Source organism: Rhinolophus sinicus, linkage group LG04 (genome assembly GCF_036562045.2).
Source record: "Rhinolophus sinicus isolate RSC01 linkage group LG04, ASM3656204v1, whole genome shotgun sequence".
NCBI lineage: Eukaryota > Metazoa > Chordata > Mammalia > Chiroptera > Rhinolophidae > Rhinolophus > Rhinolophus sinicus.
This window is the reverse complement of record NC_133754.1, coordinates 57,397,567-57,425,336: the sequence shown is the minus strand read 5'-3', so window position 1 is coordinate 57,425,336 and position 27,770 is coordinate 57,397,567. Positions and strand designations below refer to the sequence as shown.

Sequence of the window (27,770 nt, the reverse complement as noted above, 5' to 3'; positions counted from 1 at the left end):
AATGAGATATGCTCAAGAAATTTTAAAATTGGATTAAATCTGTTTCACTCAAGTTGAGTTCATCTGCTCCCAGGAGTTCACTGCTCCAACACTCAATCTCCATCCAGGTAACTGCTCCCACTGGGCCCTCTCCTCTAGCTAGCCCGAACTTTCACATACTCATTCATTAGCTTTGCATTTATGAGGAGCCCTCTGGGTACAGGCAGCACTCAACTGGATGAGACTCTGATCAACTGTGAAGAGGGTGAATCTAGTTAAGGGTGGCATTAATAGTCTCCAAGTCCCATAAGGGAAACAAGACTAAACTCTCCCCATACTTTCTCCTGTAAGAAGGATAAGGTGGAACTACAGGGGATGCTCTGACTCTAAGACACTCGAGAACCATTAGACAAGGGAGCTAAAAGGCATATTCATTATTCCTTTTTTAAATTGAGATATAATTGACATAAAATATTATATTAATGTTCAAACACACACACACACACACACACACACACACACACACACACACACACACACACAAGACAACAGGCCCAATATGGAACCACTTATGCTAAGCCCCATGCCACCAAGCAGAGATTTAACTTAATTACAGTTTCAGCTCTCCCAGAAATGGAATCTTAAACCACTCAATCAGAAATCCCCTAATCAGCACTTGTTAAATAAGCTGCCTTATAGACCTCTGCCATCCCCTAAAGGAAAGTGACCTTGCCACAACCAAATCATTTGTGCTAGGACAACTTCCTGTTCTAGCTCCCTTCTGCTTATAAAAGTATTTCATTTTATAAAGCTCCTTTCTATCTGCTAGATTGGATGCGGCCTGATTTATGAATCATTGAATAAAGCCAATAAGATCTTTAAAATTTACTCAGTTGAATTTTGTTTTTTAACATTAGTATCAGGTGTAAAACATGATCAATCGATATTTGTATATATTGCAAAATGATCACCACAATAAGTACAGTTAACATCCATCACCATACATAGTTACAAACTTTTTTTCTTGTGATGAGAACTTTTAAGATCTATTTTTCAGCAACTTTCATTAACAATATAGTTTTACTAACTATAGTCCCCATCCTGTACATTACATCCACAGGAATTATTTTATGACTGGAAGTTTGGACCTTTTGACCCGCTTGTATTCATGTTCTTAAGCTCCAAGTCTAAAATGAAGAGATAATAGAGGAATAATATGTATAAGAAAATTTTCACTAACTCCTATGATGGAAATTATAAAATGCAGTTTTTCTCTTTACACAAGTCTCCAACCTGTATTTCTGCAAGAAAAATACTGCGAAACATTTAGAAGTTGTCTAGCTTCATCCTTGCTGCGTTGCCCTGCATCTCTTTGCAAGACAGTAAATTAATAAGTCAGGAGTTAGGACCCAGAGATATTTTTTAGGCTTACACGATCTGACAGCTGACTGGAAATCAGTGAAGTGTACTTTAAGAAACACCACACTGATCCGAGATGGTCTGAGACCATTTTATCCCACTTCGGGTGTCTACTTTCCCCTTAGGTTCCACTTTGGACTTTGAACCACTGTATTTTCTTTCCAAAACCTCTTTTCCGATGGAAATACTCTGTTATTAAAAAGGGAGAAATAATCTTTCTAAAACTGACAACATGACACTTGCAGCCTTTATCCTGATGCTCATCGTCCTTGGTGTCAGTCCCTCAGGTAAGCTCAAGTTAAACTAAATTAAAACTTTATAAATGTAGAATTATTTAAGCAAGGAAGGTGAAACTGTGATGTCGATAATGTTAGAATTACAAAATGTAACGTATAGGTATCTCTAGGATGACCTTTAAAATGTGGCTTTGATAAATAATTTTATAAAATCTAAAGAAATCATCTTCATAAATTCCATAATGTTATGCTTTTGTCACTTATTGTGTTATTCCTTTTGAATCATTATGAGTTTGGTAGGAAGATAGAAAAACAGGAAAAATGTTACTAAATGCACTGACTGTTATTCAGAGAATTGTTAAAGTATTTGGCACAGAAATTTATTAGATCGACATTTTAAAATCCTATCTACTAATAATCATTATATCTATGTACAGATGCTTTTGTTCAATATATCCTGTAGACTTTATAAATACTTTAATACATTTGTGTATGTAGATATATTTAGTATGTTGGTACATCACAGTTAAACAAAAATATATGTCAAATGTCTATGAACATGTGAGTTTTCTGTGACTATTATCCACCTGAAAATAGAGGAATTCTTAAAAAAAGAGGGCAAATAAAAGGAGAGAGGTGGAGGGAGAGGGAGAAGAGAAAAGGAAAGAGGAAGAAAGCAAAACTTTAGGGGAGAGTGAACATTTTCCCCTGCCAGTTTTCTGGGTTTTGAAATCATTGCACTTTTCTTGTAACAAGAACAGAAAACTTTCCCTACTGCACCAGAAACTAGTTAGAGCCAGGAGCCAGAGATGGTGAGAAAACTGTCATTCCATTAGCGATTTGTATTTATTTGTTACTAGCATTTTTGCCACATTTGATTATTGCAAATTTCAGGTGGAGAACCACAGGCAGTGAGATAGATTTGCCCAAGTCCTGAAATAAATCCTAGGTTTAAAAACCACAGCGCCATGAGGCACGCACACCTGGACACTATCACGTCTTCAAAAATGTAGCCTTTCCTCATACCAGAGACTCGAAAACAGTAATTTCTCGGTGTAGAAAGCATCAAACCCACTTTCAAATAGCACTAAATTTGGTGTCTGCAAAGTCTTAAATGCAATTTGCCAATCACAAAAATAATACTCAACTTCTGTGTTTTAGCATACAATTAGTGTACATGTATCTAATGTATTTCTGCCTTAACACTAGAGTGTTCTGTTATTTACTGTGAAAAAGATTGATTCCTATCACTCTTTCTCCTGGGAAATCATCTCACCAGTTAGCAAGGCACAAACCCTCCTGGTTCACCTTTGCATCCCCCTCTGCATAGAAAAATTGGAATTTGGGGAGAAGCTGGTCCTCGTTCTCCATTGTGTAGGCTGCAAGAGTTTGGGGAGTGTATACTGAGCTATATACATTTGTCAGAGATCTGTAATAAATCTATGTCATAACCTGTGGTAACTCTCATATTTATAAATATTTCTAGATCCACTGGAGTCTATTTCTATTTGTTAGATCTAAATCACCTTTCCTTAAGTTCTTTCACTTTATGACTCATTATAAAGAAAATAATTTTCTTTTGTCACATAAAACTACCTTTTTCAAACAAGGGGCAACCCCTCATTTATATATTTCTGGCTTTGGTGAAAAGGATAATTGTGTGTGGCCATGTGACATCTCTTGTATTGCTAATTCACACTCTGCGTGTGTCTGCTCCCAGAAATAGGGGCTGTATCTTATTTATCTTCCCATCACTATTACCACATGATAACATCTGCTTACTTATTCAATAAATATTTATTGAGGAGCTCCTGTATCCAAGGAAGGGTTTCCGCAGGTGGGATGCAAGAGGGGATAAAACAAAGGCATTCTAATAACCTCTCGCACTAGCAAGAATCCAATAAATATTCATTATTTTACTCTACAGGCTAGCTCTGTGTGCATGACATTTTTAGACAAGGTGGTGATAATGGAAGGTAAAATCAAAACATACCCAAAAGTGTCAAAACAAAAAATATGCCTCTCCCAACTATACTGAGGTTTAAAATTCTTTAGTTATTTCTTTACTCTCTTAGCTAAGGATAAGCAGTGATGTTGTCTTCAATAAAACCATAAATAATCACGGCAGTTTCATCTATTAAGTCTTATCAGTTATTTATACCTCAGTGTGAGTGACTTTGTCAAAATGTTGGTGAAGGTGGCTGTGGACATGAGGGTGAGAAAGTAGCAGAGGGTCTCAGAGACTGAAGGAAGGAAAGAAAGCATGATGAAGAAGAATAAAGAGACCCAGAAGTTCAAGTCGTAGATCCAAAGAAAAACTTATTTGTCTCAACCTGGTACTGAGCACCTCATGGAAATCTCTTATGATTCCACTTACTGGGGTTCAGGGTCCCTGACCTCCTCACAGGGACGGGGTCCCGTACAGACCCTTGATAGCTTTAGTTACCTTCACCTTGATGTCTTCTCTGTTGCCATAAATGGCAGCCAGAAGTAAAGAACTATTCCCCAATCAATGGTGCATCTTAAACTTTGGCTCTGTTTTGTATCTTTGAAACAGCAAATATTTGATATTAATAGATTACATTTTGTGGCCATGTCATGGACGTAAACATCCTCGAAGCATAAGACATTGGAGTTGTAGGGGCCTTGCCAATCACTCCCTATTCTTATCAGAAGAGGATAAATGCTTTGCTTCGGATCCCACTGCTTAGAATCAGGACCAGAATTCATGTCCCTGAATCTGAGTGGGTGGCTCTCAATGTTAAATAAATATTTGTTGGATTCCCATTCTAATGAATGACAAGTTTGACAACAGACTCAGCATCCTGAGCAAGAACAGTGTGTCCCCTCCTGGGTGCACTTTCTGAGCCTGAGTTCCACACGGAGGAAATAACTAGAATCAGGCAGAGCGCTCTCCATCTCTGTCTGTCTGTCCAAATCTCTTGCACGTGCTCTCTCTCTCTGGTTCTCCCTCTTCTTGCCCTCTGCCTGTGGAATTGCTTGGCTAGTCCCAAGTATTTTGACAAAGAAAAATGAGACAAAGATTAAGCAGGGGCAGAACTGGGGTTTAGGGGAGAAGCAAAATTCCTTTTTTACCAAAAGAAATGGCGAAAAGCTTTAATGGCGGCACACATCCTCTGAAGACATGTGTTAAACTAAGTTTGTGTGTTGGGGGTGGGGGTTGTGTGCAAAGCAGGACACAAAGCAAGGAAATATGGGAAGACCATGGGCAAGTCTGAAGCGGGATTGCTCCCACTGTAAAACATTGGGCGTCCACCTCCAAGGAGAGTGACCACAGAGCAGTCCCCAATCAAAAGCCCCTGAATCCCGTCCCCGGCAAAGCATTCTGCCAGGTGCCAACTGTAGCAGAGTAGGATTACAGAACACTGTCACCAGTGTTGAATGTCTCCTTAAAACCTAACAAATATTATCTGTGACCTGGTTTTTCATTCTTCCCTGCAATAGATTGCTTTAAACAATGCTAAAAACAACACAACAATAAAAATAGCAATAACAACGAACATATGTTCATAGAAGCGAATTGTTGAACTTTGTAAGGAGGCCGTAATGGAGAGAACAGTATTTTTTTTCCTCCTCAATCCTCAGTGAGTCTCATGGGCTAGTGGAAAAACTGTTGACTTGGGAGTCAGAAGACCACACGGGCCGCTTACTAACTGGGTGACCCTGGGCAAGTCACTTCCCATCTTGGGACCCCAGAGTCTTGACCCTCTGACACTGACAGCATGGCTTAGATGATCTTCGAGGTCCTTTCCAGCTCTATTACCTTCACTTCTTTATCATTTTACTTTTCCTTCCCTTTAAATTTATGTTGAAATTATTTATGAATACAAATACTCTCCCATCTCTCCCCTTCAGGAAGCTGACTTTGAGAAATCCAAACACCCACAGCGGGAGTCAGGGTGGGGTGGGGGTGTCACTTATCTTCCAAGTGCAGTTTCTTGACTTGCCAATGAATTGCTGAAATGTTACTTAGAATATTGGTCTTGTCTAATTAATTTAAAATGTAAATCCATTTGCAAAAATTTGGTTTATACACAGCTTTTCAGGAACCCATTTATTCCTTAAGACAGAGACCCCCTGTCCTGGAAATCCTGAGCGCATCTATGATTCTACATCCTCTAAAGCTGTGAGCTGGGTTCACCCTTCTTCCATCCCCTGTGCACCGAAAGTAATGTTAAGGCCTTTTGCACATTTTTTCATTAATTTGTTCATTCATTGTCATCAAATATTTATTGAGGTCCTGGCTCAACGAATCAATGGTGGAGACACTTGCCCTTCCTCACAATGTTCTATTTTACAAAAAGGACAAACCAGAAACACTTTCCGGCCTGTGCGCTACGTCTTCTCCAGTAACGCCAATGACTTCAGCTTCTATTTTGGGAAGGTTCAGGAAGCTTGAAGATATTAGGCAGAAAAATTAAACCTTTGGTTTTTTTTTTGTAAGGTCAAGACAGATTTATAGTAGTCAGCTTTGGCTGCCATAACAAAGTACTATGTACTCCAGACTGGGTAGCTTAACAGAAATTTATTTTTTCACAGTTCTAGAGGCTAGAAATTTATGATCAAAGTGCCAGGAAATCCAGTTTCCGGTGAGAACTCTCTTCTGGGCTTGTAAATAGCTGCCTTTTGGCTGTGTCCTCACAAGGCAATTCCTCAGTGCTGGTGTGGAGAAAGATCCCTGTCTTTCTTCCTCTTCTTGTGAAGACACTAATCCTATCAGATTAGAGCCTCACCCTGATGACCTCACTTAGCCTGAATGACCTCCTTATAGGCCCTATCTCCAAATACAGTCACATTGGGGCTTCAACATGCGAATCTGAAGGGACACAAACATTCCATACAGATTTAGGCTGTTTCTTTCTTGATTCAGCCTCTCACCCCCTGACAGTGACAACATGGATCGATACATACACAGGCCCTAAAAGAGCAGGTCTGCTCATTTTCCTTTGAATACTGGTAAAGAGCATGAACCAACTCTCCTCATAAAGGCTATGGCTTTGGGTGATAAATGCTGGAAATGCCAAGGTCCTAATATTAGAAGCTCCCTCCCACCATGCAACTCCATCTCCCTTCAAAATGACAGTAAAATTTTCCTGCCAGGGGAGGAAGTTCAAAGGTACAATCTCTGTTCTTCTTAGGATCCCTCTCATATGTCCAAAATTATAATGGCTCAGGGCTGTCTGGGCTAAGAAGACTATGTGTCTGTGTGTGTGTTGGTTCCGACATGATTCAGTGTTCTCAGCCTCCCTACAGTGTCTCCACCTGTTGGAGAGTTTGGGCCAGAGCTGAATTGCTTGAGAGAAGACAGAAGCAGAGAGGCCACAGCTGTCCTCTTGAGATGGTGTCTTAAGTAATTTGTGTTCACTGGGCTGAATGGGGGACACAGGACTCTCAGGGAAGGCAGTACACTGACACTCTCAGCGGTTGGGACTGCGCTCAGATGCACATGACAGTGGCTCCAGTGGCTTAGCCACACAGGGAGACTGTTTGCCTCACATACCAGATATTTGGAGGCAGTCAGTCTAGAGCTGGTGTGGCCATCTGTAATGCTCTCAGGGTACCAGGCTCAGTCTGTCTTTGTATTCTGCCATCTTTTGGATGTAGCTTTCAACAGACTTGTTTGTATACTCGGGTGGCCAATCTCTAGACAGCTTGTCCTAATTCTAGGCAAGAAGAAGAAAGGGCAAAAAGTAACAGATAAAAAGTGAAAGGTGCATGTCAGATTGAGTCCAGACTCGTCAACAATACTTCCTGTAAACCTCACTCACTGGCTTCTGTTTACATCTTAATTGTCATAGGCCATTCCTACCTGTAAGGGAGCTTGAGAGGGGAACATTTTAAGTTGGCACCATGCAATCCTGAAAGGTAACAACTTTAGCATCTGTTACCAAGGAAGAAAGGGCAAATGGCTGTTGGGCAGAGAACTAGCAGTGTCTGCCACAAACAATATTCTCCTCCTCAGAGGAGGAGGTCTGTCACCTGCACAGGGGAAGGCAGGAGGAGGACAGCTGTGGCCTCCCTGCTTCTTCTCTCTTCTCTCAAGCAATTCATCTCTGGCCCAAACTCTCCAAATACCACTGAGCAAACACAAGCCAAGCAGCTAACTGCATTGTTACTTGAATGTTTGTTAGCTCAGCAGCCACTGTGTCCCAGGCTCTGCCCTAAGCTAGCGAGACAGCTGTAAAGAAGGCTTCCTGGAACTGGCATTTTCTAGGGGGGCAGACAGACAATAAACAAATAAGCATATAATATGATCAAGCGCTCTGATGCAAGATGAAGGACCATAAAGGGATAGAGTATGGAAAGAGATTTTTAGATTGTGTAGCCTGAAATGACCCCTTCAAGATAGAGCAAAGTAAAGGAATGCGCGTGGGGTAAGAGCCGTCCCAGAGTGAAGCACACTGGCCTGCTCTGAAAAAAGCAGACGGGCCGGAGCCTCTGGAGAAGTGGGGAAGGGCAGAGTGGATGCGGGTAGGGGCCCCAGGGGGCCTGGGAGATCATGGTAAGAACTTGGGATGTTTTTTCTAAGTTTAATGGGAAGCCGTTTGGAGGGTTGGGGTAGGGAATTGACAATCTTCTGCTTTTAAGAGATGGCTCTAAACTGCTGGGTGGAAAATGAACTATGAAAGGGGCAAAAGTGGAAGAAATTCGGAAGTAGCACATGAATCCAAGAGACAGATGATGGAGTTTGTGGTAGAGTGGTACCAGTGGAGACAGTGGGTAACAATCAGAGTTGCAATGTATTTTGAAGGAAGTTAAAACCAGATGTGGGGTAGAGGAATTCTTGAAGTTCAGCCTGAGGAAGTGAACACCTCTTTCCCCAGGAGTCTTCAGGGAATTTCAATTCCCTCGCTTCCCCTCTTTTTCCAGTAAGGTTTCAGTTGCTTTTACAGAGCGCTGCCCTGGCAACCATCCAGCTGACCAGCTCCTTAATGCAGCTGTGCTTACTAAGAGTAATTGAAGCATCAAAGTTTGAGAACGGTTAGTTTTTTAAATAAATAAGCATAAATGTAAGGTTACGTCTCTCTGTATCACTCATTTGCATTTTAATATGCTTTGTAAAGCAGAAGAGAAAGGAGTGGGGGCAGATAGAGCACACAGCCTGTCTTATTCACAGCTCTGTTCACCCCAGGAGCATTAAGAGTGCATTTCGAATTGCTACTTCCTTATTGAATTGAAGGTCTCATGCACAAACAGGGACTGTGTGCTGTTATGCCTTTCTTCCTACTAAGAATCTCTGGGTTTTGATCCAGTAAACTTGGGTGGTGTCTTGCATGTAATCATTGCTCATTGTGTTTCTATCAGGGGGGGAAAATAAAGGTGTGTTTTTTTTATGGTAAAGCATACAGTACAGAATGAGTTGCTGTATGATATTAGTGGGGTGCTGAATATACAAAGAGAGGGGCTATATTTGAAATACAACAACAAAGAGCTTGGGAAAATCCCACAAGAGCAACGTTCTAGGTAAAGTATAGTCTACTCTCAGCTTTGTGTTGTGGACATGGAGAATGGTTAAAGGGAACCCCTGTACCCTGAAAACTGCCTTTGCTGAATTAGGCTGTTTAGGAATATATGAAGCTTTGGGCCATAGGATGTGAAAGCAGCCATTATGCCTCTTCCGTTAATTTAGGTTCCCTCATGATTCTTACAGCCGCTGCAGAATTCAGTTCAATAGCTGAAAATGAAGATGCCCTCCTCCGACATTTATTCCAAGGTTATCAGAAATGGGTTCGCCCTGTATTAAATTCTAATGACACCATAAAAGTATACTTTGGATTGAAAATATCTCAGCTTGTAGATGTGGTGAGTAATCCTTGGCTCTATGCTAAAAAGAACATGCATTCCGGAACCTGTCTGAGTCTAAGTTTTGTTTACTTTCCCCATGTCTTCCATTTCAATTTTTAAAATAACACTGTGAGAGAAAATCGGCCCCAAGAAGCCAGTGAAATGAGCTGAGGAAAGAATGAGAGGTGTCACGAAGTACATTTTCATTGCAACACTATTAGTGTAGGACTGTTTTGCTGGAGGGTGGATGTGGTTGCTAGAATGGGCATTGTCCCTGGTGAGTTTGCTGTACCCAAGGTCAACACCCAGGGTGAGGACTGGGAGCTGGAGAGAAGGGAGAACTGAGCTCAGGGCTGATCTTGTGTCATCTCAGATGTGGGAGGGCTGGCAGGGTATCTGCAGGAAAGAGGGCAGATAGATGATGACAGCACCAGAGTGAGTGCCTGGGTGACCCCATCGTCCCCCTGGATCCCCGTAGGTCCCCATACCTTTTCCTGACCTCACCTGTACTTTAACATTCTCTGCTCATTTTCTTTCTGGGCCCGCGCTTCTGCCATGATTGCGTTCCTGAAAAATCAGTGAACTGTAACAACCCAGATTCTTCAAAATCATCCTGCTGTGGTCCCCAAAGTCCCAGAATAATCTTCCCACGTTGCCCAAGTCTTCCACCCCACCACACATGCACACACACTCACCCACCTCAGCTGACTCAATGCCCAGGATTTCTTCTAGAAAATCATGCAGAGTCCATCTCCAATCTAGCTAATATTTCATTCATTCTTTGCACCCTGAAAGTGCTTCCTGGTTTATGTAGTATTATATAAATATCATCACAATGAATTGTTACTTGCTTCTAATTATTCTTTTTCATTTTAAGCAAAATATACATATTTTCGGATTCCATGCCACTTAACTGTTCTTAAGTTGAGAATCCTTTACACTTTGAACATCTCAAAAGTAAGACTCAGAAAGGTCCTTCTGACAAAAAAAAAAAAAAAAGTCCAAAACATGACTTCTCTTAAATTGAATTCATATCTTTTTAACTGTCGTTTTCTTAGGATGAAAAGAACCAGCTGATGACAACAAATGTGTGGCTCAAACAGGTAAATGTCAATCCAAGTGTTGTATCTCTCGACCTAATTATTTCCTTTCATTTCTAGCTAGAAAAGCTCCCATTTGAAAAAAAAATATTTTTTTTTTTTTTACTTTGAGCATATTGGCTTCCTTAGGGAGATATTTGGGAATGATTGGGTCTATTATTTTTGCTTTCTTTTACAAGAGTCGGAGAGCAGGTCTTGGAAGCCCAAAGGCGTGCCTTGTTCTGCATTGTTGCTCTGGACTGGCCACGGGACAGGTGTGTCTCCAAAAGTGAGACCTGGGTACTGGTCCTGGGCCTACTTGGAGAAAAGGGGGGAAAGGCTCCAGAGTGCAACTTTCCCACATTTACGGTACTGCAACTGGATGATAAAATCAGCAATGTTGAATTCTCCCTCACCCCACTGGTCCTCCGTGGGAAGAATCTACCCCTGATGTTCCTTGTTGCTCCCTAGAAAGAGAAAATAGGGGATGATAAAAGGCCATCCACCATCAATTTCAGAACAAAGTGAAGCCCTAAACAAAATAATGAATATACGTTTTCCTGATATTACTAAAACTACATTTCGAATGGTCTTCAGCTTGGTGCTCAGATAATTACTTTTAGTTTGGCTGTAGCCTTTTTCCTAAAACAGAAGGATCTATTCCGAGGTGCTCAGTCTAGAGTTGTCAGGAAATCGTTACCTTTCAAAGCCCAGTTCTGTGTATACTATGTGGAAGGAGAAAATGCTGATACTTGCTTGATAGGAGGCAAAAAGTTGGTTTAATTGCTTATGTTTTGTTTTTGTTAGCAATTACTTCTTGTTTAATTAATGTCCAGATACTCCCTAATCTTTCATAGATTTAAAATCTTCCTGGTGGGGCTATCTTAAATATGTCACTTAATTTCAACATACAAACATAATACTTTTCAATGGTTTATATTGAAATGTTAGTTATCGATCCTGGTTTCATAGACATTGTTTAATTCTTTCTGCTAATGGTTTGTAAGGATCAATGGATAAAAAAAACTGTGAGGAGATTCCACAGGCTTCATTTAGCATCACCAAATTTCTCCCATCCAAAAACTTTGATCAGAGTTAGAGAATTATTATAATATTTACCACTTTCAATTCTTCTGATTCTTTAATTGGTAGGGATGTTAGCAAATTATGAAATAGATCTGTATATTACTTTATTGCATATAAGAAATGTCCAGGAGAAAATAAGCTGGGAATGTAGATATAAAAATACAATTGAAATAAACGTATTTTTCTACTATTCCTATCTCATTGCACAGTGACTTATTCCACTTTTACACTTTAGAGGCTGTGGAATTTGGAGGTATTTTGAGTTAATAAAAATCAAATCATATTCAAGTCCTGTATTTGAGCATGTAGGGGAGAGAAGAAAAACTTTTAAAGTGTAAAGAGACTGAGGAAGTCAAGAAGAAAAAAAAAAAAACTTTCACTGCTTCACATATACCTCCTCCAATTGCTCCTTGAGATTAAATTCTTATTAATCTCTTGCATAAAACAGTGGTCCACGGACCCTTGGCCTATAATATTGAGATAGTAGGTGCTTTTCACTTCCTTGAGATTTTGAAAATAAGAAATCAATTCAGCCAAAGAGAACAAGGTTAGACATGAAAGGAAGAAGCCACAGATGGGCTCCTCGGGCCTTAACTAAAGCTTTGGAAATGACTTCCAGCAAAGTTATGCCACCAGAATCATAGTGGCCTAGTGAGTGCCTCTAGGTCAAGATAAAATCAAAACCTAAAAATCTCCAACACCCAAAACAAAGCAAGAGAAATCTGTAGGAGTAGGGCAGTTTGACACCTAGAAAAGCCAGCCTGCTGTCTCAGGTTCCCATTTCATAGAAATGATAAGAATAATAGACTTTAGTTGCATTTAATCTGCAAATGGTTGTCTTATCTCGTTTACATTTCTCAATCACTCTGGATGAGCAAAGCAAGTATCATTACCCCCATTTACAGAGACAGAAGAGTCTACTAACCCATCTGGCTGGAATCTGGGTTTCCCTTCTCTGCCACATCCAGCTTCTGCACTGAACATCAAAACTTGTTTCTAAATCACAGGAGGAGCCAAAGTGGGGAAACAGCTGCACATTTTATAGAACCGCAGAAAATATTATAGAATATTATAGAATATTATAGAACAGAGAAGCTGTTCTATAATACTCACACAGGTTGGATTTGGCATGGGAATGTCACAATAGGTATTAGTCACTAAGTGCTATGTTATGGTGCAAACAATATGGGAGCAGAAAAGAAGAATGAATTCTATGCCATGGGTGGCAGACCAGGAAGCTGACTGGAACAAAAGGGATTTTATCTCTGCCATGTTACTTTTATACTTTTTGTTTTCTTTAGCTTTTTAAAAAATAAGAGGGTAAAAGAAAGATGAAGGATAAAAGAAAATGCATAACAAAGACACAATAAAATTGACATTTAAAAAGAAGCTATCATTGGTGTTTTACACAGATCTGTTTTAGAGCAGCTAATAATAATAATAATAATAATAATAATAATAATAGCTAAGAGTTACTGAGCACTTACTAAGTGTTTAGACACTATGCTGAGTGTTTCATGGGAATGGACTCATTTAATTCTCACAGCCACCTTATAAGATTATAAGGTACCTTATAGATTAAGCCACCTTATAGATTATAAGGTAAATTCTATTATTATTCCCACTTTGAAGATGATAAAACTGAGGACTGGAGAATTGAAGTGACTTGTCTAAGGTTATACACTGGTAAGGGAAGTCTGGATTATATGAAGAAATCTTTCCCTTCCTCACTCTGAAGGGAGCTGGTGGACGATGTCCAGTTCTCTCAGCACTATGCCTGTATAGCCTAGTTCCTAACCCTGGTCTTCTAAGGTTTTGATTTCTCAACTTTTGGGACATCTCATGGAGTTGCTCTAGAAAGACATTTAGGAGAGAATGAAGTGAGGGTTCACTCCGGTTTCCATCCATTCCACAGGGCTATTGAGAGCCTACCTAGTAAGTGCCTGCTGGATCCTGGATATACAAAGATTGAAACACAGCCCTGCCTTCAAAAAGAGGACATGATATTAACTGTGTAAAAAATAACTATGTAATATGATAAACACCATAAAGAAAGTATATGTAAGTTATTGTGTTGGTATAAAAATGAAAATAAGAAAGGGAGAAAAATCAGAGAAAGCTTCCGAGGTGAAGAGATATTGGGTCTTACAGGATCAGTAGAAGTTGTGCAAGCCAAAAAGGTGAAGTTATGAGCCATCTATATAGTATTCTCAATAACATGACTTCCCCCAGCATTCACGGCAGAACAAACCTATTAGAAACTCCAATCACCCTGTATAACTCAGCCAAAATAAGACAAAAATGATCACATCCTCCTCTTTCCTCATTTCCTTCCTAGACACTGAAAAACACTCCTTAATTTATATCTGCAGAGAGAAGAAAATTATCCCTAATTAGAACAGAAGCATGTCCCATGGTAGCGTACAAAACTGAGATGCTTGGATTTTTTTACCCAATTCTTCTGTCTTGTATATGTCCATAGTTCTCCTTGGTATAATTCAACACTTCTCTCCATCCTCTCAACCAAAAGACATTATCGAGCCCAAGTTTAGTGACAGCGTGAGAACATCCTCCATGTGGAGCTATTTTTATTTTATTGATTTTACTTTGCAAACTCATTTGTCTTCCTCCTTTGTGCTCCCAGAGAGTAATCAAAACCCTATAAATCATAAATAGATTATTAACATTGACTCACTAAAACTGCATCAGAAGGTACTTAATACCCTAGCTACTCAGATTGTTTCATCATATTCAACGCTAGGAAAACTGCATCACAAACACCTGAAAGGTCATAGGAAATGAAACCAATCTTTCATTATGACCCAAGGGTTGGACCCTTTGCCTAGATATTATCATGTGAATAATCACTATGATGACAGATGTCAAACTTCCTCACTCAACAACCATTTACTGAGCACCTACTGTGCGCCAGGCACTGTGTAAGGTGTTGGGCTAGGTACTGTTGGGTGTAAACACCAAGAAGACAACAAGATTCTGAGTGAGCCAGCTTCACTGTGGTTGGGAGCAGTTTACTCTCCTTTCCCCATGACAATTCGAGGAAAATAAAGCTGCCTGAATGCCAAGGCCAACATCTTAAACTGGTGTTCCTCCAACAGCTGATTCCTATTTTAGATCAACAAAAAGTTCAGCAAACATAATGAAAAATGGGGAGAAATAAACAAACCTGCTATGGAAGAGACAGCCACACTGTAAAGGTCTGGATGATCGCCCCAAAGCCTAATTGTCTTGTACAACCTGCCATGGAATTTACAAGTCCGTGAAATTATCTCAGACCTTTACTCACCATCTTATTTTCCTACTTTTTCTACAGGCTCACTCTGACCTTAGCAAAGGAGGCCATTTTGGTCTTCTGATTCAAATGGACCCTGAATAAGAATCAAGCAGAGTGAGTTAGGAGTCAAAAGGCCTGCTACATAAACTTGGGCAGGTCATTTTACCTCTCCTACCCTCAATCTCTTCATCTATAAAACAGAAGCAATCTCTAGCTCACAGCGTCGTTGGGAGGTTAAATGAGGTCATGTGTGTGAATGTGACCTATACATTATCTGGCATGTAGCCGGGACACAAAAAATATCATTTCCTGGTGCCACCTTTGTAGGCTTTCTTACCCTTAATGATAAATCCTATCTCTTGGCACTGACAACTCATGGATATAATGGGAATATGAGACATATGTGTCATGTTGCTATCTTTAAGATTAAAATGACTCAACATTAATTTGGTTTTAAGATTTTTTTCACTTGACCTTAACATAACTGAAATTCCCAGAGATGTCCCAGAGGCTGCAAATCAAAGCAAGAGCAAGGAACATTCGTTCCTTACTAGCTATTGGTCTTAGAATTAAAGTAAGAATAATTTGAAAATTTTATAGTGAAAAAAGAAAAAGTCTTATGATTAGGTTTAAGTGAAATTTGGTTCTGAATTGTGGTAATAGCTAGACATTTATGAGTGGTATTTCAGGTAATCTATGTACGAAAAGACAATTTTAAGGGAATATATATGACATGGATTTGAAATTGCACTTTTCAGAATTAAGAAACCTAGACTCGGAGTGTCTTTCCATTTTTTTTCTTTGTCTTGGATTAACTTTGATATTTGGCCCTGTCATATCCTGTGCTCTGCTGTTTCCTGCAATCACATAGCTCTTCACCTGGGAACTGCTGCAAAAGTGGAGCTGATATTTGTAAAAGGCTTTGAGAGTCTTGGCTAGAACATGCTAGACGAGCACAGGATATTATTTCTAATCTCTTTAAGAAGGGAGAGGCAGGAGATTAATCTCCAGATGCCCCCAGGGTTTCAGAAAGAACCAGGAAATGCCCAGAAAGCCTCATAGCTCCTTAGAGAACAAGATAGAGGACTTGGGCTCGGAATCCTCATCCTGCCTCTGCTGATGCTAATACAGGTTGTCATCCTGGGGTGTGGGGTCATGGTGGACACACATCCTGGTAGAAATTCTATGTACCCCTCTGGATGGGCATGTCAGGGACAAAGTCTCTGATTCCTCAGGTCTGGCTACAGAAGGACACCAAGGTTGGGAGGAGTGACTCTCAACCCCACAAAGGACTGCAACTAGCCAAGGACAATCCAGGTGTGGGACTCAGGACTTCAGTGCTCCCTCTGTTCTGGGTTCACCAAAGTAAGCGGCATTAACCAAAAGTCCCACCTAGCCCCTTTTCCTTTACTGGCAGGAGCACAACCTGAACCCACTATAGATCCCTTTATATCTTCCTCAAGGATTCAAATGCATCCCTTGTTCATCCAGTCACTCATTTCTGCCTTCCCACATGCTGTCCATCTACAGCAGACCTCCCTGCCCAACACCCCCTTTCCTCACTGCTCCTTTTTACTTTCCATGTCTCAGCCTAAACATCATCTCCTCAGAACTACCTTTCCTGTCCATAACTCGGTTCTGTATCATTAGACCCAAACCTCCCCCATGTCACAGCAAGGACCACAGGTGTGGTTATTATTTGCCTGTCAGTTTACTTGTTTATTGTCTGAGGTAGCACCAGGTGAGGAGCACAGGGTGGCAGTGTTTGGTCAGTGTGTTTGGTGGGAGCACAAGGCTGGCATATTTGTGAAATGCATTGAATCCCCCCCAGACTGTGAGCCCCATAATATGCCACTACTAGCTCTGTGTTATCTCTGGCCATAGCTGTTTATCCTGCTGTTGGAGGGCCAGTAAGCAAGGCCAATCCTTCTGACTGAAAATCCTTTGCCCTGGGGGTTGGCCCAGTTCCCTTGGAACCTCTGGTGAAACCGGTCTTTGTTTGCTGGGATTTGCACCAAGCCTCACGAATTTGAGCTGTCCACCTTCTTCCTCTGCAGTGAGAACTGGGCATAGGTAAAGATTGGCTGTGCCTGGAGAAGAGCGAAAACTGGATCCAAGAAGCAGGAGATTTCATTTGCAGCAATTTTCATGTTCCAAATGGAGGAACTATGAGATTGAACTCAGTAGCTGTGCTCACTGACTTGTTTTTTCAAGATGGAGCTAGAGTGTGAGAGCACAGCTCCAGTCCATCTGCCCGAGTTTCTGTCTGTCCCTGGGGCTCATGGCCTGTGTGCCTGCAGCATGCTGCCTGCTTCAGATCTACTCAATTCTCCCCAGATCAGCTGAGAACTGCTTAGTTCCAAGTGATAGAAAACCCAACCCAAACTGGCATAAGCAAAAATAGAACGTCTCGACTTGCACAATCTGAAAAGTCCACAGACAAGGCTGGCTTTACATGCAGCTTGATCCAGGGGCTCAAGTAAGATTCTCAGGGCCTGGTGTTCCCTCTGGCTGTCTCTAGGCTCTTCATTCTCTGGGTGACTCCATTCTCATCCAGGTTTCTCTAGGGTAGCACAGTGGCTACATCGGCTCCAGCCTCAAAGTGCTCCCTGTGTTCAAATTCAGCAGGAGACAGAATGGCTGGCCTCTTTCCCAGTGGTCCCGAAAGTCTCCTGGTATTTCATCGACTCCAATCTGGTCCCTGAAGATCACAGTGAGTAGGTCTGAGGTGCAGGCCCACTCTGGGAGCAGAGGAAGAGTCAGATTTTCCCACAGCTGGAGGGTGACAGTGGAGTGATTTTGTCAAACATTTATATGGAAAAGCAAAAGAACAAGAATAGCTAAAAGAATTTTGAAAAAGGAGAATACAGTTGGAGGACTCATATTATGTGATTTCAAAACTCAATAGAAAGTGATGGTAACCTGAGTTCCTTCAACATTTCTGACCGTATGGTGTTGGGGAAAGAAGAGACAGAGAAGAATGACACAGAACAGAGAGCCCATAAATAGACCCATGCACATATATAGTTAATTGATTTTTGACAAATGTCCAAAGTAATTCAATGGAGCATGTTTAATCCTTTCAACAAAAGGTGCTAGAACAATTGGACATCTATATGCCAAAAACAAAAAAAAGAAAAAATAACTTCAACGTGTATTCACATCATAATAAAAAATGAACACAAAATGGATCTTAAATCTAACTATAAAACCTAAAACTATAAAATTTATAGAAGAAAACAGAGGAGAAAATCTTTGTGACTTTGAATTAGGCAAGATTTCTTAGATATGACACAATCCATAAAAGATAAAATTGGTAAAATGAGTTCATCAAAATTTAGAACTTCTGTATTATGAAAGACACTGTTAAGAGAACTAAGAAACCACAGACTGTGGGGAAATATTTGCAAATCAAATATTTAACAAGGGGCTTTTCTCCAGAATACATAAAGAACTCCAAAAATTCAGCAATAAGAAAACAAACAACACTATTTAAAAATATGCAAAGAGGGGCGGCCAGTTAGCTCAGTTGGTTAGAGCGCGGTGCTCTTAACAGCAAGGTTGCCGGTTTGATCCCCACATGGGCCACTGTGAGCTGCGCCCTCTACAACTAGATTGAAACAACTACTTGACTTGGAGCTGATGGGTCCCAGAAAAACACACTTAAAATAAATTTAAAAAATAAATAAATAAATAAATAAATAAAAATAAAAATATGCAAAGATTTAACAGCCACTTCAAATAAGGTATATGGATGGCAGATGAGCACATGAAAAGATGCTCAACATCATTAGTCAGTAAGAAAATGCATATTAAAAACCATAGTGAAGTACCACCTTACAACTATTAAATATAGTTAAAATAAAAAATGTGACAATACCAAACACAGGAGAAGATGCTGAACAACTGGAGCACTCATACATTGTTATTGGGAATGTAAAATGCCACAGCCACTCTGGAACATAGTTTGGCAGTTTCATATAAAGTTAAACATACACTTGGTATACGATCCAGCCATCCCACTCCTAGGTAATTTCCCAAAAGGAAAAAAAAAATGTTTTTCACCCAAAACACTGTACACAATGTTCATAGAGACTTTATTTATAACCATTAAAAACTGGAGAGAATCTAAACATTTTACCTGGCAAAATAAACTATGGTGTATTCATACCATGAAATATTACTACTAATAAAAATGAACAAACTACTAATATGACAATAGAAGAATCAAAAATCCACATGGTAAGTAAAAGAAATCAGAATCAAAGGCTTTCTGCTGTATGATCCCATTTATATGACATACTAGAAAATGCAAAATTATAGGAATAGAAAATAGATCAGTGGTGCCAGTGATTGTGGATATGGGAGAGGTTGATTAAAAATGGGAAATTTGTTGGGCAACAGAGCTGTTATGGTATCTTGATGATATCTGTTCGCACATAGAACTGTACACAAAAAAAAGTGCATTTCATTGTAAGTAAATTTTAAAACATAAATGAAGTGAAAGTAAAACAAACAAAAAATGCTACTTTGAGTTCCCTTCTACATTTCTGACATTCAGACCTGCCACTGATAGTAAAATTCTCCTTAGCAGGAGACAAATTATTCATAGAAAGGAAATTATATTTGCTTTTCAAAATGGGCAAAAGAAGAGGGGGGGAAAAAGAGATGGAACCTTATGATTACCAAGTAAACATGGTAAATACTTTATTAGTTTGGACTCTTAAACTCTCAGTCTTCATATGCATGGTTTTTGATAAATAGCCATGCAATTTTTTTCATCCTTTAGATTGTCGCTTTTTAAAGAACTGTATCTTTTAAAAGTTGTTTTTCAAGGATTGAGCCTCACAGATATTGTCTAAAATAGATAATGTCTCATCTAGAGTGTATAATTCCATCATTTTTCAGGCATCATGCATATTTCAATATTTTACCATCTAGTGAAGTCACCCATCTGCTGACTCCTGATTTTTTAATGACAAAGTTAGCGTCGCTGGGCTGCAGAAAACCTCATGCTGGGCATACCCGTCTAATTTTCTGAAATGTTATTTAATATTATCCTACATCATTATTCAACTGTCCACATGAGGGACAGTAAAATTGCAGAATTTAATTATCAGATCAGATTTCATGAGATTCTGGATCCAAAATCTTTTTAAGAAAGTCCACTTCTACTGTAATTCATACATCATCCAACTTAACTTTCATAATCCAATCAATTAATGGTCAGGTTGTTAATATGGATCCATCAGCCCTGTAAAATATGTAAAATGATTTCTTTCTATTGTGAGGGAAAATATGTAAGCATTTGGAATATTAGAAATATAATCTTAAACCATAATTGGGTGCTCACAAAATAAGTTCAGATTAGAACTTAAGAAGAAATCTTGGAAAATATTGTTTTCACTGAATAAAATTATAATGTCATCAAGAGTAGTCAGCAAACACTGGATGTTTCGTATTAACATACTGGGTAGATGTTTGTCCAAGACTCGAGTAGTATTCAAAATCGTTTGTACCATTTATCATTATCATGAGATTAAAATATCACTAGACTTGTAATAGCTATATATGATATCAGAGGGTTAGTAGACTTAGGAAGGGGTTATCACTTTGTGAGGGGTGTAAATGTCTAATTATTATGTTGTTTTGTACACCTAATACTAATATAAAAAAATAAAATTTAATTTTAAAGAAAAAGAAAATTCAAGAGGAACCATGGCAGGAAGTGTTAGTGGCCTAACCAATATCTATTCTCTCCTTCTGCAAATGGGGCATTTAAAAATTGCATTTAAAAATATATGTTTTTTGTCTCCATTGGGAATAGGTATGGTCAAGTGACTAAGTTCTGACCAATGAGGTGTAAACAAAAGTTTTGTATTGGACTTTTGATAAAGTTCCCAAAAAAAGTGCAGACATCTGCTACAGGTCTTTTTTGCCTTTTTATCATTTCCCCTCCACTTATTTCTTTCTAAGACTAGGGCCTCATGGCTGGAGCTCAAACAGCTCTACAGCTGTCTGCCACTGCAGTGGCACCTTGAAAGTGGAAGCCAGGTACTTAGGAAGGTAAAGTGAAGAGGTAAAGGAGCCTGAATCCTTTATGCCTCTATAGTTCCCACATTAATCCTGAACTACCTATCTCCGGATTTCTTTGACATGAGAAAATAAACTAATTCTTTTAGGCCACTTCAGTGAAGTCTTTACTAGCAGTGGAACCCAATCCCTAACTGATACAGGAAATGAAAGATATTAGTAGTGAATGCAGGGCAGTCGGATGGCTCAGCTGGTTAGAGCACCAGCTCTGAACAATAAATAGGGTTACCGGTTCGATCCCCACATGGGCCAGTGAGCTGCGCCCTCCACAACTAGATTGAAGGACAACTTGGAGCTGATAGGCCCTGGAGAAACACACTGTTCCCCAATATTCCCCAATAAAAAAAATAAAAATAAAAATAATGAATGCATGCCACACATGTCAACTAAAACCTGTTGAGTAGCGTGCCCAACACTGAAGATAGACAGGAAAGGTTTTTAATATGACTACATATATATATCACTAGACCAAGTCTCCTAGAATAAACTGAGTTAGAGATTTTGGTTTTTTTTTTGGTTTCTGAAGAGAAAATATGCTAAAAAAATGGATCATGAATTAGTGGTATTTGTTGCTGAGCCTCTTCTTTGTGTAATAGACGTGGCAAGTTTAGAAATCCCAGGCAGGACAGGTGTGTGGGTATGGACAAGCTCAGAGAACAGGCTGGTTCCAGCTATAGCTCTCGAACTGCCACAGATAGGGTCATAAGATCAAAGTGGATGAATTTCCCTTTTTAAATAAATCACTGCATTTAGAGGATTGACATAAACTTGAAGATTCCCAAGTCTAATACATTGATTGTTCAGAATAAAATTACAGTATACTAATTTTATGCAGGAATGGACAGATCACAAATTACGCTGGAATCCTGATGAATATGGTGGAATTCATTCAATTAAAGTTCCATCAGAATCTCTCTGGCTTCCTGACATAGTTCTCTTTGAAAAGTAAGTATCACAGAAGAAAAAAACACTGGGCAGATTAGGACTAGAAATAGAAAAGCCTGGTTTGGGCAAAATAATTAAGAAAAATGTACAACTTTAAGTAACAAGAGAATTATTTCTTTTTAAAATATTGTTTGACACAGGAGTAGGAAAGTAACAGAATACAAATAGTACACTGGTGGACAAACAAACAAACAAACAAACCTAATAAAGTGTTCAACTAACCATTAAAGTGAAACTACTTTTACTACAGTGCTGATGGACGTTTCGAAGGCTCCCTCATGACCAAAGTCATAGTGAAATCTAACGGAACCGTCATTTGGACCCCTCCTGCCAGTTATAAAAGTTCATGCACCATGGACGTCACATTTTTCCCATTTGACCGGCAGAACTGCTCCATGAAATTCGGGTCCTGGACGTACGATGGGACCATGGTTGACCTCGTTTTGATAAATGAAAATGTCGACAGAAAAGACTTCTTTGATAATGGAGAATGGGAAATACTAAATGCAAAAGGGATGAAGGGAAACAGAAGAGATGGTTTATACTCATATCCATTCATCACTTATTCCTTCGTCCTGCGTCGCCTGCCTCTGTTCTACACCCTCTTCCTGATAATCCCCTGCCTGGGCCTCTCTTTTCTAACGGTTCTCGTGTTCTATTTACCGTCTGACGAAGGAGAAAAACTTTCCTTATCAACATCTGTTTTGGTTTCCCTGACAGTTTTTCTTTTAGTAATTGAGGAAATAATTCCATCTTCTTCAAAGGTCATTCCTCTCATTGGAGAGTACCTATTGTTCATTATGATTTTCGTTACCCTGTCGATTATTGTTACCGTCTTTGTCATTAATGTGCACCATAGATCTTCTTCAACTTACCATCCCATGGCCCCTTGGGTTAAGAGGCTATTTCTGCAAAAACTTCCTAAATTACTTTGCATGAAGGACCACGTGGATCGTTACTCTTTCCCAGATGAAGAGGAGAGTAAACCAGTAATGAAAAGCAAAGTCCTAGAAAAAAAGAAACAAAAACACATTACTGATGGAGAAAAAGTCCTGGTGGCCTTCTTTGAAAAGGCCGCTGATTCCATCAGATACATCTCAAGACATGTGAAGAAAGAGCATTTTATTAGCCAGGTGAGCAAACTAATATTCGTAATAATGCTGCCATTGAAGTGTCCAAGAAAGAATATTTTCACATCTATTTACAACAAAATGCTGTCATTGTTTAAAATATGACATTATTAGCTACCTGTTTTGCATCTATAGAATTTAAAACAAGCCCTGACATAAATTAGGAATTTTGTATGGATTTTTAGGAAGAAGTTCACAAAAACAGAATGAGGAAAAGTTAAGCACTATTCCTTATGGTTAAATTTAATTCTACTTAAAATAATTCAATTCTACATTTTAAGTTGGCCATTGTAGTCTCTGGTAATTTCTCACTCGTTTTTTACAGGATGATGGATATTTCTATCCATAGTGTTTAGAAATAAAGGAACAGAAAGAATTAAAAATTTAAGTTAATATAAAAATATAGTGTTACAACAAATATTTTGAGAGAAAAGGGAGTAGTTATTTAGCTTACAGATTAAAAAAAAAAAAAAAGTGTGACAAAGGTGTGAATTTCAGACTCAAAACAGTCCTAGACTCAAATTCTACCTATATTCTATATGACTCAAGATATGACCCAAAATCCCCAGATAGTAGAAATAGGACACTTATTTTCCCTTGAAAGATGAGAACTGGTCTGTTCTTCAGACTTTCCTGACCTCGCTGCTTGTTCTTGCTCTGACCTTGCCCTTAGAGACTTGTTGCCCATTCCCCCCAACTTCCCTTTCTCCAAAGGGACTTGGTCTCCTCTCTCCCTTATGAATTCCTGTCATTTCCTGGTCAGTTCTCCTTGGCAGTGTCCATCATTCTGGAGCTATAGCAGCCATGCCCAGATGAGGAGTAGAAGAAAAGAAGACTTGTGACATTAGGCCATGAAAATTCTTAATTTATAAATTTGCAATTCATTTCTTATGTAATATCAGGAAGCATCACACCAAGAGATACTGGCTTTTTATTTGTGTAAAACTCAGGCTTTTCCCATTTTAAACAGTAATGTTTATAAATGCATAAATGATTCTGTTGTTTCAATCGTATGTCTTCAATGTTGATAGAGTGCTCACAGGCTGTTTTCTTTGGGCACTGTTAATAAAACTAAGGGAACGAATCTGAGCCTATATTGCAGGAGATGTGTTAGGTGTGTTTTGAAAACCAATGCACTGTAAATCTGAATATTACTCTTTTTAAATTCCTTGAAATGAATACAGAACAGTTGTCCAGTACCTTAAACAGAAATCATCTCTTTCTCTTTTGCAGGTAGTACAAGACTGGAAATTTGTAGCTCAGGTTCTCGACCGCATCTTCCTGTGGCTTTTTCTGATAGTGTCAGTTACAGGCTCGGTTCTGATTTTTACCCCTGCTTTGAAGATGTGGCTACACAGTTACCATTAGGAACAAGTCTCCAGAGCAATGTAAAATACATACCATGGTACCAAATGACACTTTAGAACTGACACCCTGCTAGCATGTACATACAGCATGTGTTTATTGGAAGGGCCTGTCATCCTCATAGAAACTGAACCTTGGTAAAGGAGGGTTTGCCCATAGTAAATTCGTAGTTGCCATTAGAGTGAGTTGGGTTTAACTAAAGCAGAACCTCCACACGCCCCTGCCTTGGCTTCCGCAGACATTCAGGGAGCAGTCATATGTCCAGGCCTGAGGTCACAAGCCAGGATGCACAAAGACTGTTGCTGATTGGTGGACTAATGCCCCCAGGAAGCTGGACTATGGAGGCCCACCAAGAATTCAAGGAAGTCTCATGTGTAGCCATTCATGTGGGCAGGACCTGGGTCTCCTGTATCTACTGATGTCCTTGATGGTTTTGTCTGAGTTGCACACTGGGGCTATGCGTTGTGCTCCTCTTGCAGCGTGGATGAACAAATCTCAACAACCGTTTAGGAATTTCACTGGTATGAAAGCACCTAGCACAGCATAATTGTTATTATGAAGACTCCAAGATGCCACTGGTCAACTAAAGTTCCCCTCAAACATGGCATTCATTAGAAATGGTCTCACTTGAAGGTGGTAAACCTCTAAGTCAAGTGTTATTCATCACATTGCAAAGGTTTTCAGATGGTGAAACTAGAACCTACTGTGAGTTGCAAGCTTCTTTAAGGTCATAGCAAAATAACTTATAGTAGAAACAATGTCATCTGCTACTAGAAGTGCAGTCATTAATACCCATTATCTTTTCCTTGAAGTACCTGTACTGAACAGTCTCTTTATAAATGGTTTTTTTAAGCCAAATTTCCAGTGCTGTTTTGAATTTCTTCTGAAATAGCAATAGGATTCGGAAGAGAAAAAAAGAACACATCAGCCAGCCATTTTATACTAGAAATCTTTTTAAAATCCCAGTCCCTATTCATGGTAACTAGAACACTGAAGAGCAAAGCTGGCACATACCATGAGAAGAGTGTGAATCTGTTTTAAGGACTCCGAATAATTTTGACTTTGAAGACTGGTGGATGCTGGACGCCGATGGGAACTGAAAAGATGATTCTGTTAGGAATAGAATTGCTCTTTATTGGCAACAAAGGAGCGGGGGCCTGTCTTGAAGTTAATGATGCCCACATTGCTAGACTTGGCAGGAGGACCATGTCCACTCTAGTGGGGCTCTTCACACCTGGCTGTTTATAGTCTCCTGGACATTTATCATATTCTCTGACAGCTTTTCCTGCTTCCAGTCAGGTATCCCATCCTGTTCTTACCAACTAGCCCTTCTCCTTTTCATACCCAGTTTCCTCTTCTGTTGTGCCCTTGATCACTCCTTCCTGAAGTTGTTCCTTTAATTACCCTCCCTGTCTTGTATGGCTCTCTTTCATAGGCCTACAAAGTTCCCAGATCTGCTCTATTCTTAGAACAAAAAGAACCACAGTGAATGAAAGTAATAGAATTTTTTCAAATAGCCTGGACTGCTTTTTTAGACAGATTCATGCCATTCAAATCACCCTAAATAGCAATTCTAAATTCCAAAACAGAAATCACGTTTATATATTTTAAATGTTTAGGTAATATTTAATATGGTCGATGTATTTGCTTTTAATAGATACCAAATTTTGTACCACAGTACTGTATTTTTGGTGTGTTATGTACACACATTATAAAATATTGGGGATCCTTGTATGATCCACATATCCATTACTTTTCTGCACATTTCACTGGATTTTTAAAAGGGAGACAATATGGAAAGTGGGAACCAGGGCACTGGGACTCTTTCATTCTAGACCAGCCATTACCTAGGTGTGAGCTGTGGGGCCTTAGGCGAGTCCTTTGTCCTTTCTGGTCAGTAATAAGAGGTTATGACTCTTGACCTTTGAAGCTCTCTCTTGCTCTAAAATTCTATACTTTGGAGATTTCTACTGGAGCTTTCACAATTTTTAAACCACACAACTTTTAATTATAACTTTGCTCCTTTGGGAAAATGTAATCTGCTTTATCACTACTTTAGGCAGGATTTGCAGGAATACATTGTGATGCAATCAAGGAGTCAATGCCATAAATCCCTGATGGGATTGTGAAATCAAAGGGCAAATCACTGTCCTTTTTATTGCTAACATTATTGACTTTTACTCATGACTTAACTTGATCTAACTCTTTAGTTTGCTAGGTAAATGACAATACTAATCTTAGAAAAATGCATTTCAATTAGAATTCACTTTTAAATTTTGGGAAATGAAGCACTTTCCACAGCACGCCTCTTTCTGATCGGGCACAAATACAGCAAAGGTCAAACATTTATATGTGTACGTGAAGCTTAAGCCTCCTTGCAACTAAGTTGGGAGACGATAACAGTTTCAAATATGGAAAGGGATAAATATTTATATACCACAATAATCCTAACGAAATAACTATAAAAGATAACTCCAAAGCAAATAAATTTTAATTTCAAATGTATAGCAAGAAAAATCTTCTATGGGCAAAACAACAAGTGGATGTTGCAAGACACGTACAACTCTCCATCACATGTGTGAGCATGTGGGACACACATGCATGAATAAACACACAGGAACAGGCACACACATGCATGGACACACACACAGGAACAGGTACATACACACAGGCACACATACATGTGCAAGCACACAGAGAGCTGTCCTAAATTCTTCTTACCCTTCAAATCTCTGCTTACACCCCACCTCCTCATGAAGCCTTCACAGAACACACAGCCCCCACTGAGCTCCCTGTTTCTGAAAGCCGGTGGTGTTTTCAGTCTCTGCTATAGAGTTTAGAATGTAATTGCTCTCTATTATTTTACCAAGTGAATTTTATTTCCTTAGCTATATCATAGCATATCCTTCATTATACACCCAACAGAATCTAATAGCGCTGTGTACATGGTCAAGGTTTAATTAATATTTGCTGATTAATTAAACCAGGACCAGAAAGTTTGAATTGGGCTATTTGTCTAAAACGAAGACAAATTTGTACTCTTGCTCAGCCCCTCTTAACCAGCTGTGTGTGTGTGTGTGTGTGTGTGTGTGTGTGTGTTTTCAGTATGTACCTTAAAGAAACATTTTCTTACATTAACATTTTTCTAAAATATTATTATTGTACTTAGAAAAATTAATAATTCCATATTCAAGTTTTCCTATCTCAAGTATAGCCTAAATTTATTGTCTAAAATAGGATTCAGCCCATAGTGTTATGCCACTTAAATCTATTTTAATTTCTTTCTTGTCACTGTTTGTTGAAAAGACTAAATCACTTTTCCCCAAGAATGTCTCATGTA

General features: G+C 39.3%; 1 protein-coding gene across 1 annotated transcript; it reads left to right on the top strand.

Annotated features, from left to right (window-relative positions):
* The first annotated feature begins 1,416 nt into the window (after positions 1-1,416).
* CHRNB3 (cholinergic receptor nicotinic beta 3 subunit) lies at positions 1,417-26,958 on the top strand. The gene is made up of 6 exons (XM_019742021.2): positions 1,417-1,685; positions 9,307-9,458; positions 10,499-10,543; positions 21,826-21,935; positions 22,186-23,068; positions 24,299-26,958. The coding sequence occupies exons 1-6, from the start codon at positions 1,631-1,633 to the stop codon at positions 24,431-24,433; spliced, it is 1,380 nt and encodes a 459-aa protein (XP_019597580.2). The 5' UTR covers positions 1,417-1,630; the 3' UTR covers positions 24,434-26,958.
* The last annotated feature ends 812 nt before the right edge of the window (positions 26,959-27,770 follow it).